Source organism: Lissotriton helveticus, chromosome 6, assembly GCF_964261635.1.
Source record: "Lissotriton helveticus chromosome 6, aLisHel1.1, whole genome shotgun sequence".
Taxonomy (NCBI): Eukaryota; Metazoa; Chordata; class Amphibia; order Caudata; family Salamandridae; genus Lissotriton; species Lissotriton helveticus.
Window position 1 is genome coordinate 1,281,508,581 of NC_136067.1, and position 14,852 is coordinate 1,281,523,432.

At 45.9% G+C, this 14,852-nt stretch overlaps 1 protein-coding gene across 1 annotated transcript in view; it reads right to left on the reverse strand.

Moving 5' to 3' along the window:
* PYGB (glycogen phosphorylase B) overlaps positions 1-14,852 on the reverse strand; it is a 689,075-nt gene that overhangs the window by 442,299 nt on the left and 231,924 nt on the right. The window contains exon 3 of the mRNA XM_078649032.1: positions 10,103-10,181. Coding sequence (XP_078505158.1) covers positions 10,103-10,181 — 79 coding nt within the window. The remainder of the gene's footprint in view (positions 1-10,102; positions 10,182-14,852) is intronic.

Below are 14,852 nucleotides of genomic sequence, written 5' to 3' on the forward strand. Positions count from 1 at the left end.
TGTGCCAAGTGTGGTGCCTCAGGCACCCGTAAATGCCGAGATCGGACCAGCAACGGCCCAGCCTGACGCGGCCCTCGGAGGCCCCTAGTCGACAGGGGACTCGGTGAGCCTGAGGGCGGGGCCCGGAGCGCGAGCGTTGGGATCGGAGGCTCTGTTCGGATCCCGCTGCCACCCCGATTAACCAAGGACTTCCGGAGAGGCTGCCAGGAATTCGCGAGTTGAAACTTCTGTGCCATCGGCATCCTGGGAGAGGAGTGCTCCCTTCCCATGCTGGCTGCGGAAGGCGGTGACTGATCCCCAGCCTGCCGCTGATGGTGCTATGCAGCGGGGGCATACTGTAAGCTGCATTGAAGCTCTTATTCTTATGGCTTGACACCGACTGTACCGTGAGTACAGCACCCAAACCCGGCGGTCTAACTGGGACTTTTCTCCTATTCAGGCTCTTGCTGGATCCCAGTCTGCCCGGTACTCTTGGCCGCCATTTTAGGTATACTCGCAGCACTACTAAGATGACCCACATTAACTGAGCGACGCACGGCCTGGCAGTTCCTGACCTGGCCCTCTTACCCTGACAGTGCACATATACTGCAATAACCCTGAGACCCCCGCTTAGTGTGCCTTTATCGCCCTGCCTGTGACAGCAGCTCCTACTGACGCCTGCACCCTGCTCTGGAGGCCCCCTCCCTGCGCTGGTTGGCAAAAATGGGATGTACTCAGTGGTAGAAGTGGGCGGGATCGGAAGGGCACGGCGTGCCCCTACTTAAAAAAAATATTTCAGTTCGTTCCCCTACTTCTTTCTTTCAAAAAAGCATTCCGGGACAGCAAGAATAGTCCAATTTAAAAACGACAACTCTTTCTTTCAGATTCCAGGGGCTGCTCCCACTTCTCTGTTGAACTCCAGAGGCTGCAGCAGCCCCTCCCTGAGCTCTCGCAGACTGCGGGCAGGCCCATTGTCATTCCGATTGAGGCAGATTATCCCCTTTCGAATGACAATGCGCCGCCTTATGCCTGTAGCATATCATGCTGATTTGGCCAAAAACAAATGTAGGTGTTAAACCAACACCAGGATTCAAGCCTGGTCCCCCCTGATCCAAAGTTAGCCGGTCTGACCATTATGCCACATCTGTATTGCTCAATTTATGCGTGAAAGTTATACACAAGTGGTGTGGTTTTGTATGTTCACGTACAATAAACATTTTTTGTTAAAATGTCTTTGTGCTGTGAAAAAAACAGCAGCAACAAATACTGGAAGATGCGTTCGATTTCTTGCTTGGGAATACTTGCCAGTGTTTGTTGTAAAACTGGTCTTGGAAACATTGTTGGGCACCTTTTGCATTGATGCACAAATAGACCTAATCATTTTAAATATAACTTTTATATAGACTAGAACTTTTGCAACTCATCTGTGGTCCTGCCCCACAATTTGTGAAATGTTTATATATACGGATCACGTGAGCTCCATATATGTACATTTCCTCTTTACCACTGTGTGTCATATGTCTTTACATTCGGCGCACTTATTTGTCAGATGTGATAAATAGCACTTTTTTGTAAGTTTTTGGGGAGTAACATTCAGATTTGGTGCTTAAACCGCACCAAACCTGCATGTTAATTTATAAAACTTAATTTTCCTATGTTCAGTTTCGGCAGGTTTGCCCTACCGACATTTAAGGAATGGTGAGTTTGTCGCACCCTCTAATTAACAGATGTAGTAAATACCACCCAGCTCATAACTTCCAACCTTCTCAAATGTGTTTACACAGGTGTCGCAAAACACTGAACTGTTCGTAATAGAGGCCTAAGCAGCATTGTGCTGGGAGGTGAGTAGGTTATTTAAAAAAACAATGAACATAACTGGAAATAGATATGAATAGTTGTAGTAGTCTGCAGTGGTATTCAGATTATAATTTTTGACGGCTGGATTTAACAATTCTGAAGTCTTTTTACTGAGCGTAATTCGGCACTAGTTATTGGTCATGAGCAACTTGGAGAATGAAACCTTATCTACCATAAATAAATGGGAAATCTCACTAGCCCTCTGATGCTGTTTTTCCTTCCTCCGGTTACACAAAAAACTAGAAGCACAATACCTCAACAAATAGCACCACCATCCCATATGTCTGGGGATTGGACTTTAATATCCAATGTATGTCTTTTTTGCAGAAATTAGGAAAACCTTACTTTAAAGGAAGGCAGTCGCGTATAGCCCTGCGCTGCATGCTCAACAGGCCTGAAGTAAACCTACCTGAACTTGTGGCCATTGCAACCTCGTCAAATGGACCGCATAGCTGTTATCTTTTTGATCCGATAGAACTAGAAACACTTGTTGAAATCTGTAAATTGTGCATCTGAAGATGGACTTATAGAAAATGAGCTGACATCATATAATTGAGTTAACTAATTTATGTGGAAATAAAAGGCAACAATGCAGGTTAACGCTACACATGTTGTGGCAGCATTATTTCACCATTTTGTCATTTTTATAATGTTGACACCTGGACAGTATCATTTTAGCTCCTAAAGGGAGCAATCGACAGACAGGAGAAGTGATGGGGCAGGAGTGCTGACCGGACAGGAGTGCTGACCGGACAGGAGTGCTGACCGGACAGGAGTGCTGACCGGACAGGAGCAGTGAACGGCAGGAGCAGTGAACGGCAGGAGCGGTGACCGGGCAGGAGTGGTGACCGGGTAGGAGTGGTGACCGGGCAGGGGTGGTGACCAGGCAGGAGTGGTGACCGGGCAGGAGTGGTGACAGGGCAGGAGAAGTGACGGGGGAGGAGAGGTGATGGGGCAGGAGAAGTGACAGGGCAGGAGTGGTGATTAGGCATGAGCAGGAGCAGTAACCGGGCGGGAGCAATGAAAGGACAGGAGAGGTGAACGGGGCAGGAGAGGTGAATGGGGCAAGAGCAGTGAACGGGGCAGGAGCAGTGAACGGGGCAGGAGCGGTGAATGGGGCAGGAGCGGTGAACGGGGCAGGAGCGATGACGGGGCAGGAGCGATGACGGGGCAGGAGAGTTGACGGGGCAGGAGCAGTGACGGGGCAGGAAAAGTGACGGGGCAGGAAAAGTGACGGGACAGGAGAAGTGACGGGACAGGAGAAGTGACGGGGCAGGAAAAGTGACGGAGCAGGAGAAGTGACAAGGCTGGAGAAGTGACTGGGTGGGAGGAGTGATTGGGCAGGAGCAGTGATTAGGCATGAGCAGGAGTGGTGAATGGGTAGGAGCAGTGAACGGGCAGGAGTGGTGAACGGGCAGGAGCGGTGAATGGACAGGAGCAGTGAACGGGCAGGAGTAGTGACGGGACAGGGGAAATGACAGGGAAGGAGCGGTGATGGGGTAGGAGAAGTGACTTGTACTTATGTTCCATGCCTATTTATTTATATACTATTGCATGACATCCACTGATGTGTCTGCAAAGCATACCTGTTGCCCCAAATTTTTGTCCTGAATTTTGACCTCCTGTCCTGAATTTTTGTCCTGAATTTTGACCCCTTGTCCTGAATTTTTACACTCACCATCCTGAATTTGCCCCCATGCCATTGTTCCTGCTTATATTTTGCACGCTTTACATAAACCTGTATTCCCTATGAGTATATGCTTTTTCCTGAATTAAACCTTAAATAAACATGTTTATCCATTGTTTGAATTAAATAACGTTATAAGCTGTAACTGGTCAGTGAAATGCTAAACGTACTAAAAATTGGCATGTTTTGCTATTTCTAGCCACACCCCTGACTCCGCCCACTGATCCAATCTTCGGTTATTCCCGACCCCTGAATCTCATCCCACAGTTACCCTACTTTTTATTCCCCACTTCGACCACTGGATGTACTGACCCAAAACAACGCCAACTAAATTTTGAGGGAGGGGGAAGACCTCTAGGAGGGATGATACTGAGAGTGCCACTGGGGAAGAATCAAGCCAACTGGAAGGCACCACAGCCATAATGGCCGAACTCCGGGCGGGCTTACGATCAATTGACACTTGTCTGGACACGTTAGCTAGTCGTCTAAACGACATCCTTGGTCGCCTGGAGGCTCAAGACACGTAAATAGGTGGTGCGGAGCAACGTATTTCTGATTTGAAGGATGCACAGCCTTCCCTGCAGAGGCATCTTGAACGAACGGAATCCCTCCTCAAGCAGCTAGCCACTAAAGCCGAAGATTTGAAGGCATGCTCTCATCGAAGCAATATTTGAGTTGAGGGAATCGCGGAATCCACGAATACCGGTCCTATGGCAAAATTTGTGTAGTCTGTCCTTGTGGACCTATTTGGAAGGGATGCCTTCTCCGTGTCGTTTGCAGTTGAATGGGCCCATCGAACTTTGAGACCCCCACCTGTACCCGGGCCCTTCGACTATGCAGAGAGCGGGGCACGCTTACCTATCAGGGCTCTACCATCTCCCTCTTCCCTGACTTCACGCCGTTAGTGCAGGAGGCTCGGCGCAAGTAAACAACTGTGAAGCGGGCCCTGCAAAAGGGAAACGCCAAGTATGCTATGCTTTACCCAGCCAGCCTATGCATCCAACTTGGTAGTAAGGCCCATATTTCTGACTCTCCCGAAAACGCAGAAAAGTTCTGGAAGAAACATAAACCATTTACGACCCCGCAGCTTAAGGATGATGACACAGGCCCTGACCCCTGATTTCCTGTTTCTTCGCTATCTGGTACTTTGTTCTTGAGTCAATTTTTGTGCACTACTAACAGTTTTGGATACTGATTGCTGCCTGTCTACACAAATTCCTAGACATCATGTATCTGTCCAGTGGTTGGGAGTGCTCTCTATTATCTATTTTAATGGGGCTGATTGATAACCGTGAGACTGTCATTGGTTTGGTGGCAATTACTGTTTTCAATAATCCTACACGCCGATGGCTCCATGGAGCGTTGCCATCCCCCGCAGGATGATTCCTCACCCTTCCTTTCCCGTTCCTTCCTTATTTTGTCCCTGGTTGTTCTTACTGTGTTGGGATTCATCAGGTGCCTTGTTATTGTGTATCCAATGGGGGTGGGGGTGGAGGGGGGCTGAGAGGGTTCTTTTTCTCTATGATTTCATTAGTTATGTTTATTGTTTGAATGGAGCGTTTTTACTATTCACAGTGGAGATTATGTTCGTCGTTGACCTCTAGTTCATAATGCAGATTCTACTGGTAATCAAATGACTGTTGACGATGGTGCTGGTCCCGGACTCCACCTTAGGTGTCTATCTTGGAATGTTAGGGAATTGGCTAATCCCAAAAAAAGCAGACAAGTATTGGCATATCTGGCTACACAGTCTAGCCAAATCGCCTTTCTACAGGAAACTCACTATACGCCCCTCCCTGCACATCGTTTTGCATCCACTTGGGGTGGGAATTTTTTTTTCATGTTACTGCTCTTACTCACATGGAGTGTGCATTTTAGTGCATCACTCCCTCCCCTTCCGATCCATTGAGGTGGTTGTGGATCGGAGGCTAGATATGTCCTTGTGAAGGGATTGCTGGGGGGCGAAGCCATACTGCTTATTAATGTCTATGCTCCGAACACTGACTCCACCGACTTCTTTCCCACACTCTCTGCGGGTATCAATAGATTGGGGTCCGATATTATCCTGATGGACGGGCGACTTTAACCTTACGCTTGATCCTGCGACTGATACCACTGGTCCAGGACGTAATACGAAGCCTCATTCTACTCAGGTTCTTTTGAATCTCTTGCATGCTTCATTATTGGAGGATACCTGGCGCACGCACAATCCAACGACCCGTACATATTCTTTTTATTCAGCACCCCATGGTTCATGGTCCCGTATAGACCACTGGTATCTTACGCCACAGTTGCTGTTAGATGTACGTGACATTGAATACCTACCCCTCACAATATCAGATCATTCTACGGTCCTCCTTGTATTAGATTTCTCCTTACTCCCCAAAGAGCGACCATTATGGAGGTTCCCTTCATCTGCCCTCTTGGACCCAGTGTTTCGGAGTGAAGGGTGATGCCATTCGGGAATATTTGGAACTCAATGAAAGCACAGTAGATTCATAACTGATACTTTGGGATGCCTTCAAGGCGGTGGTGCGCGGGATCATCATCTCTAAGCACACTGGCGTACTCCGCTCTGTCCGGGGGGAGCTAGGTAAAATAGAACAGAAACTGAAGGATGCAGACACTATTTACCTGCTCAGCATTAATGGTGGTGTTCAATGATGCAGCTGCCAGGGAAGTCAAACACCTTGGTAAATATGCTGCAGCCAGAGTGTAAAGAGAGGGTGAAAGGCTGAGTAGGACACTTGCCCGACTCCTCCTCTCACAATACCAATTGACATATATTACGCAGTTAGACTCAGACGCAGGTGAGCCATTGATTACTAACATCGACATCTCTGGGACTTTATTAGCCTACTATACACAACTGTACGAAACACGGGCTCCTCCTGGAGGGCAGGCACTAATAGAATATATACAGGAAATAGCCATGGTTTGGCATATAGATGGGCAGAGTGAGTTCTTGGCATCTCCAATTGATGCAGATGAGTTTAAGCAGGCAATAAAAGACTTAGGCAGCAGTCGAGCCCCTGGCTCCGACGGTCTCACTGCAGATTTTTATAAAGCCTACCAAGATATACTGCGGTTCCCTCTCTCCGACCATGCGTTTACTTCTTAAACCGGGCAAACAACCCACCCAATGCCAGTTGTACAGACCATTATCGCTCTTAAACCATGACTACAAAATTCTCGCTAAAATTCTAGCCACCTGTCTCTCGTTATTAGTTGATACTATATTATGCCTTTCCAAGCAGGCTTTGTTCCTGGTAGATCCACAACAATCAATCTGCGTACAGTACTCTCGATGATGTACCAGATGGAGCCGACACTCCTGGCAGCAGTTGTGTTGCTAGACGCCGAGAAGGCATTTCATTCATTAGAATGGTCCTTCTTATGTGCAGTAATGCAACAGCTAGGTATACCCATGGGTTTTCTGAATTTGGTTTGCCTTCTATATTTCAATCCAGTTGCCGGCTGAGGGTGAACGGGATAATTACAAAACAATTCCCTTTGTCACAAGGCACTCGACAAGGGTGCCCATTGTCTCCCCTCTTGTTCATTATTGCTATGGACCCCCTTGCCCGCCACATACAGAAGTGTCATTTCCACAGGGGCTTGCAACTACATACTGACCCACTCACTGCTTCCTTTTACGTGGATGACGTGCTGCTATTCGTTCGGCACCCAGCTGAGCACCTTCCCCCATTGCTGAGGAAGATAGTTCGCTTTGGGGTGCACTCTGGTTTGTTCATAAATTGGACAAAGTCGGAGGTTTTTCTGTTAATTCCTGCAACTACCCAGGTAGATATAGAATTCCCCTTGCATTGGTGTACCAATCCCACTAAGTATCTTGGCATCTATCTGCATTGTAACGCTGCAGAGGTCATCCACCTTAATTATGAGCCAGCGATTGACCAGCTTACAACTCAGGTCCATAGATGGACTAAGCTCCCTCTGTCTACAGCTGGCCACATTGCCATAATTAAAATGGTTGTTTTACCATGACTGTATATTTATTTTCAAATATTCCAATTGCTTTGATACACTACGCTCCATATTACGCTACTGAGCAGGCAATCAACCCCGAATAAGCTGGAATACCCTTACAATGCCATATGAGTGGGGGTTTCCGAGTTCCGGATCTTTATCTCTATTACATGGTGGCGCAGGTTCATTTCACATATTATTGGTATCATCCCGACACTCGCATACAATATCTCAGACCTGAGAGATACCAGGTGCATCCGAACTCACTCATGTCGATTCTGCCGCAGGGTCTCCCACGTTACCCCGCTGAAATACCGATGCTATCTACAACTTGCTGGGCGTGGACCAAATTTCGTTGATACTTGCAGTATGACCTCCTATATTCCTCTCATACCCCATTGCTCCACAATCCGTGGATAACCCCTGCCACCGAAACTCTTACTAAAAGGACGCTGGACAAATTAAAGCTTCATATTGTGGGGGACCTATTTGAAGATTCTTGTCCATGCACTGTTACTGAATTGGCGTCACAAGGCGCTATTATTTTTATGGACAGGTTTTCTCTTACATATTTTGCGTGGCGCCCTGACGAACGCTTTACCTGATGTTGCCGTAGAACCAGATGACTTTCCCCCTCTCAAGCTAGTAATGAACTCCTCAGATAGTACCCATCTCGTCTCCCGCCTATATCACCTATCGCAATCGATGCTTCCTTCAGTGAGCTTTAAGTCCAGGGTGTCCTGGGAGCTAGATCTGGGCAAAACCTTAACAGACGCAATATGGTCCTACTGTTGTGCACGGAATCAGTATGTTTTGAATAACTATAAGCATAAATTGTTGCATTTTATATATCTCTATAGAGCATATATTACCCCAAAATGAATAGCTAGAATAAGCCCCACAGTCCCTAGCGCATGTGCAAGATTTGCAGCACTAGATGCGGATTTCGCACACCTCGCTTGGAACAGCACGCCATTTAGGGCATATTGGGAAGACATATTTTACCACTTGTCCCTTATGGTCGAACATACCTTGCAGCCTTCATCCCTGACGGCATTACTGGGGTATGTCAAACCCATTTAGAGATGCATTAGGAGATTCTCTGCATTTGCTCTCCTCCTGGCGAAACGCCAAGTCTCCCTGCACTGGGGCAGAGCACAAACACCAACTATAAGAAACTGGATTCGTGACCTTATTTATTGTAATACAGCTAGTGACACTTATGCAACACTACTACCTGTAGCCTCTCGCCCTTGTGATATTTGGCAGCTACTTAAGGACTACCTGCAGCTTCATCCTGTAGACGACACATTAGGGGAACTGGGTAAGTTATGGTGTGATACACTGGCCCGTTTGAGCGACCAGAAACTGGATATATGTTTATTACATGCATTGGAATGAACCTTATTTATCCATTGATAATATCTGGATTGCTACGACTCAACTCACTGTACTCTATATTGTAATGTTATAATATGCTCCTATGTTCTTGTGATTTTTGGTCTATAACAGGAGAGTGACATGTCCTTCTCTTTTTGTCTTGTGTGCATTCTCTTTTGTTAGTTTTTTTGTAAAACATGTAAAAAAACAAATTAACAAAAAAAGATGTCCCTGGAGGAGATCCCCATCTCATGGGGAGGCTAAGGGGCATGGAAACCAAACTAATGCAAATAGAGGATCCATCACAATCTGTGCATAGTTGGAATTGCACAGACGAAGAAGATGACACTCCAATTCCTGACTATGTGCAGGTTAATTACCTAAGAAGATATACACAGATAGGAGTTTGGTCGTTTTCCATGTGGTGTCTTATCCTAATATACAAAGCAAACACAAGGAGATGATGGACGGACCGCTGAAACTTTTCAGACACTCGCCCCAGTCACAGATCTGGGTTGAATCCATCACCGTTATTTAGCTCCCTTCACCACCCCAGTTCAGACACAGCTATGTGCAAATCAGTCTTGACCCTGTGTAAGCAAATTTCACAGTCTTCTGCCAAATCCAGAAAGGGCGATTCTGTCTCTACACAGTGCTCCTTTCACGTCAGACACACAAGGATAGGTTCCCCGAGCACTCTGTTTTTCCATAATACAAGGTACCTATGTAAGGGGAAAGAGCCTTGGCAAACCAAGCACTGCAATAACTCCTTTCTAGCGTTTATCCAAATGAAGCAACTATACTTCAAATTCAGATGGGCTGTTCTGCTCTGCCTATTAACTCTGCCTTCTGGTCAATGTCCAAATAGGAGTAGGCCCAACCAGTTAACTGGTTCCTTATCTCTTACCTCATACTCTTAGCTTTGATACAGTCCCACAGTGGTGTGTGCACTATATTAATTCCATAAATGAACACATAGACAAAAACAAATTAATCAAGGATTCTCAATTCCTTAGTGGCTCATTAGGAGCAAGCAGTTTATACCATTATCAAGGTGAAATGGGGAGGACTGTAGACATTCAATATGAAATGGCTGAATACACGTTGCTCACCTTCATCTAACACCAACTGAGTGTATTTGATTTTCAACATTTGCAATATCAATACACTTGCAGGAAAAGTGACATATTTTTCAAAAGTTTCTATTACCTGCCAAACGACCCAGTCCTCCATTACCAAGGCCGGCGTCCTCCTCTATTTCTTCCAGTTCTTCTAGATCCAGACCCAACTATTATCAAACAATAAAAAGCAAATAAAAGTATGGTGAGCAATCTCCCTGGAACACATTTACACACTGACACAGTTAAGATTAGTGGCAAAGAAGGCATGAGTATGAGCCAAGCTCAGAAACTTAAAATATTTGGACAGAGGCAATATGCTTTTATCTTCATGGAGTCGATGTGTTCTCACTTATAATACCTTATGGGCATTAAATGTATTATTGTACACTGTGTGTATATCAATTGCCAGCTCTTACAAGTCTCCATTGTTTTTTTTATTGTCTTTTCTTTCCAAACAAGTGTTTTAGTTATCTTTGAAGTTGAAGCATTGTTCTGTCTGTGAAGAAAATAGCTTTGTTTATTAATGACCTTTCCAACAGGCAGTCACATACAGCTACCTGGTGTGGCTGTTAAGAATTGCACAGTGCCCCATAGTGTATTTATCACAGTACCTTAACATCATTTAATTGAGAAGAATTCTATGAAACCATAATTTATTCTTCTCAACAACAAATCACACTATGCTACCTAATGAGTTGACCCAGCTGCTTATTAAGAACTGTGTCCAGTCATAAGGCCATTTCCTCAAAAACAAATCACACAACATATCAGAACCAGAAGGGCATGTTTGAAAAAACAATCAAATACTGCTGTAGGAAATGTGGATATTGGTCGAGGGGGTTATAAGCTATTATTAAGCAGCAACCACAATCGGTATCAGTGTGAACCACAACAGTCACTAAATTAACCTGTGCTAAACCTCCGGTAGCTTGGCAAAAAAGCAGCAAGCTTAATTTAGAGACCATGTGTAAAGTATTTAAGCAGCACACAAACAGTAATAAAGTGAAGATAACACAAGAAAAATCCCACACGAATTTAGAAAAATATAGTAAAATGTAAAAGATAATTTGATACCAGAAAAACAAAAATGCAACCAGTAGAAACCGAAATGTGAAATTTCCAAGTTTTAACTGGGTATAGCACCTAAAAGCACAAAGTGCCCGTCGTGGTCATCTGGTCGTGTTAGACCATGGGAAAGTCACAAGTTCAGCACAAAGGAATGGAGCACTGACCGAATACAGGGGCCAGGTTAGTTCAGCTGAAAAAGTCACCTTCACAGAGTTCGAAGCAAGCAACCCAGTTTGAAGTGGAGGAGGTCGCAAGGAGCAGGGAGCGCATCGTAGAAGGTCAGTGATGTAGCACCAAGAGCAAGCCTGGTGCTGTGGACGGTCATCGCTGTAGCGCGAAAATCCAGTCGCGTGTCATGGACAGTCGTTGCTGGAACTTCGCATTGGCAGTCAACACGTGCAGACCACGTGTGTTGCCAGTCATTGCTGGAGATGTCTGTAGGGCGAAGTGTCAGATTCACCAGTGCTTCGTTTTGGCGGTCATCGTGGGCAGCAGAATGGCCTGTGATTTGTTGCAAAGAGCTCAAAACTTCAGGAGTCCTCTCTGATGCCAGCCAAGGGTCCTGGCCCGGGCGATCAGAGACTCACTCTAACAGAGGCCAACATTGCTCAGGCAGGTCCAGTTGCAGCAGGTCAGCTGGGTAGCTGGAGGAAGGCCTCTAGAGCTTGTTGTGTCCCTGTAGTTCAAAAGAGGAGATCAGACAACTGACCCTTGGAGTCACTCAGGTCTTCCTGAGAAAAAGGAGACGGTCCTTGCTCCTTTAAGCAGCAAAGCAGGCCTCAAGCAGCAGGGCAGTCTTCTAAGTACAAGGCAGTCCTTCTGAATTCTTCCATAGGTCCAGCAGTGTACTATAGAGTTGGTCTGAGGGTCCAATATTGACACTTGGTGCCAGCCTCTAACGTGGGAGAAACCTTTATCTCTCCCCCACCCCCAATCTGGTTCTAGAAATTTCCTTATTTACCCTGCCCAGGCTACAAGTGGTCTAGGGTGTCAATAGACTGATGTCAGGTTATTGTGTGAGTGCTGGAGACAACCCTTCAAAATGCAAGTGGGGCAGGAAACCGCTCTGCCTCACCCATCCTGGCAGGAGGCCCATCCTGCCAACACCTAGTACCCCTTTGTATCACTGTCTGGGAGGAATATACAAAGCCCAAATGCAAACTATTCATAGTCATGCGACCCAGGACACAGGCTGCATGCCCCAAATGGTTAGGAGAAGAAAGTGCCAACTTTCTAAAAGAGGCATTTTCAGAATTGTGACTTAAAGTTCGACCTTACCATTAAAGAGGACTTTAGTGTACAATTCTTTAGAGACCAAACATGAGAGTTCTACCTGTTCCCAATCAAACGTTAGCACTCATTAAATGAAATAAGGTAAACCAATGTTACCCTATGGGAGAGTTAGGCCTCACAGTAGTGAAATATGAATTTGGTAGTTATTCACTACCAGGCCATGTGAAACTTAAAAACACATGCTCCTCCTTTCAAATACAATGCACCCTGCGGTATGAGGTGTTTAGGACATACCATAGAGGTAATTTATAGGTATTAAAAAGGTTTATTTTGCCACGTTGAATTGGCAGTTTAAAACTGCACACATATTACAATGGCAGGCCTCAGATATGTTTTAAAGGGCCTCTTAAGTGGAATGCACAATACGTCATGGCGAATCCGGGATGCCTGGTCACCCTAAACTAGTTGCCCTGCTGCCCTCCTAACTCACTGTCATTCTGCTTTCCATTTGTCTGCCAAACTTGCTTCCAGTCTTGTCTCTCAAATTACATGTTGACCCACGACCAGACATGTTTTCCAGCTCATGGGCCATCAGTCTACAGCTGAATTTCCTCCCTGCTGCCTTACCCAGCTGAAATACTTACCAAATTTTGGTTTACAGTTTAAACCCTCAAGGAAGTATAGCTTCACCTTCTTCCTCCAACTTGCCTCCGATAGTAGGCTACAAACGTATCATCGGTATTGCTATTCTGTGCTTGCTGTTTGCCTCCCAGGACAGTGTTTTCCATTGCTTCATACCCTTAGACACTAAAGATAGTTCTTGGTGTTTTCAGAGTCAACAGGCTAATTGTTAAACATTTTTAGATTGAGCCTGCGACAGCGTATACACTCTCGCTTGCGAGACGTTATTGTTAACTTTATGGGGCTTAGAACCCATCCATTGGTTATCATTTGATGACTTCAGTGTCACTCTTCTTTGCTACCTCCTACTTGGCCAGCATCACTTTGGTTTCTTTCTGTGGAGCATAGACCAAACACAGATTGATTTAACTTGATCAATGCCCATTCACCATTTGCACTGTGATTGAGGTACTATTTCTTCTTTCTCCTCCCACCAATCCCTTATATATGCTGCTGCCCCGTTTGGTGCTCCCTCTCTTCTTCCCCACATCTCCCTCATGTTGCTTACTCCTCCTTTTTTTAGGTCGAGCTGGCATGGACTGCGCACATGTGCAGTCTCGTTCGCGAGATTTTATGATACACTAGCTGGCTTTAAGCCCCACCCCTCTATCCCATTGGCCGGCGTCACACCGTTTATGCTAAACGGTGGCCAGCCATTGGGAAAGAGGTGTTGATGACGTACACTTTTCTCTTTTACAGACGACCCACTTGGATGGGCTCGTCTGACTTCCTTCTGCTGCAAAAGGTTTGTTATCTTTATGGGGCCAAACACATGGCGAGCCTTCGGAACAGTAAGGAAGGTTTGAAGGGGCGGCCACACGGGTAGTACGTGACAGCAAGGGCCCGATGGTGGGATCCTTACGCCCTTTGCTTTTGTTGCTTTTATGGCATTTCCGGACCAATATTGCTACACGGGGTGCGGGGATTAGATGGTAACACTCCCTCCCGCATTGTTGTGTTGCAGATTGTGTTCTTTGGAGACCCTCCTGCCGGACACCAGTTCAGGTTTATGAATTGCATAAACTCGGTGAGTATGCAGAAGGGAGAAAACACAAAATATATATACACAAGCCTAACTCTACGGGCAAGATACTAATGAGATGAGTGGTATGAGTGTTTGGGTGGGTATGCACAGTGGGTCACATGGAGTGGGTGTGGACGCACGCAGCGTTATGTTTTTATGAAACGTCGTCACAAAAGGTGTACGATTTGTTGATGCTTTATACACCGAGGGGATAGCATTAAGAACCGGGGTGTAAAGCATGAGCAGATACATTGTTACTGCTATACCAATATTTGTTCAACACATGAGTATGATCTCCGGGAGGCTTGCAAGAGTTGAGGGTCAAAAAGAGAGTGACCGTGATAACCGGGTGTTTCTACCACGTCTGCTTGCTCCCTTACAGTGAATGTTTTCCCGCTTGAGTGGGATCAGCCTCCACACATGACTCAGGAAGAGTACGGATCTAGAAGACCTGCTCAGTTCTTGGGGTCCTCTGACCGAACGACGGGAGGACCAATAGTGGCGCTGATTGCGACAGTCCTTACGAAGACCGGGGTGACCCTCAGAGGCACAAATTCAGCGGTCGAAACATGTTGACTTCAGCAGTGGTAGGAGGGAAGTCTTGAGAAACCTCACTTTCTCTATAAGACATTTCCCATCTGTTTCTTATTTTAATCCTGATTGGGGTACCAAGGGACGTTTAATAAAGTTATTCTTTTGGTTGGCACCACTAATCAGTTTTAATCACTTCCCTTGATCTGCACTTTTTGTCGCACTATCAGTTCCAGTCACTTGGTGTCTGCACCGCTTTCACCACATTTTATGTTATGTGTTGTGTGTGTTGAACTTATTT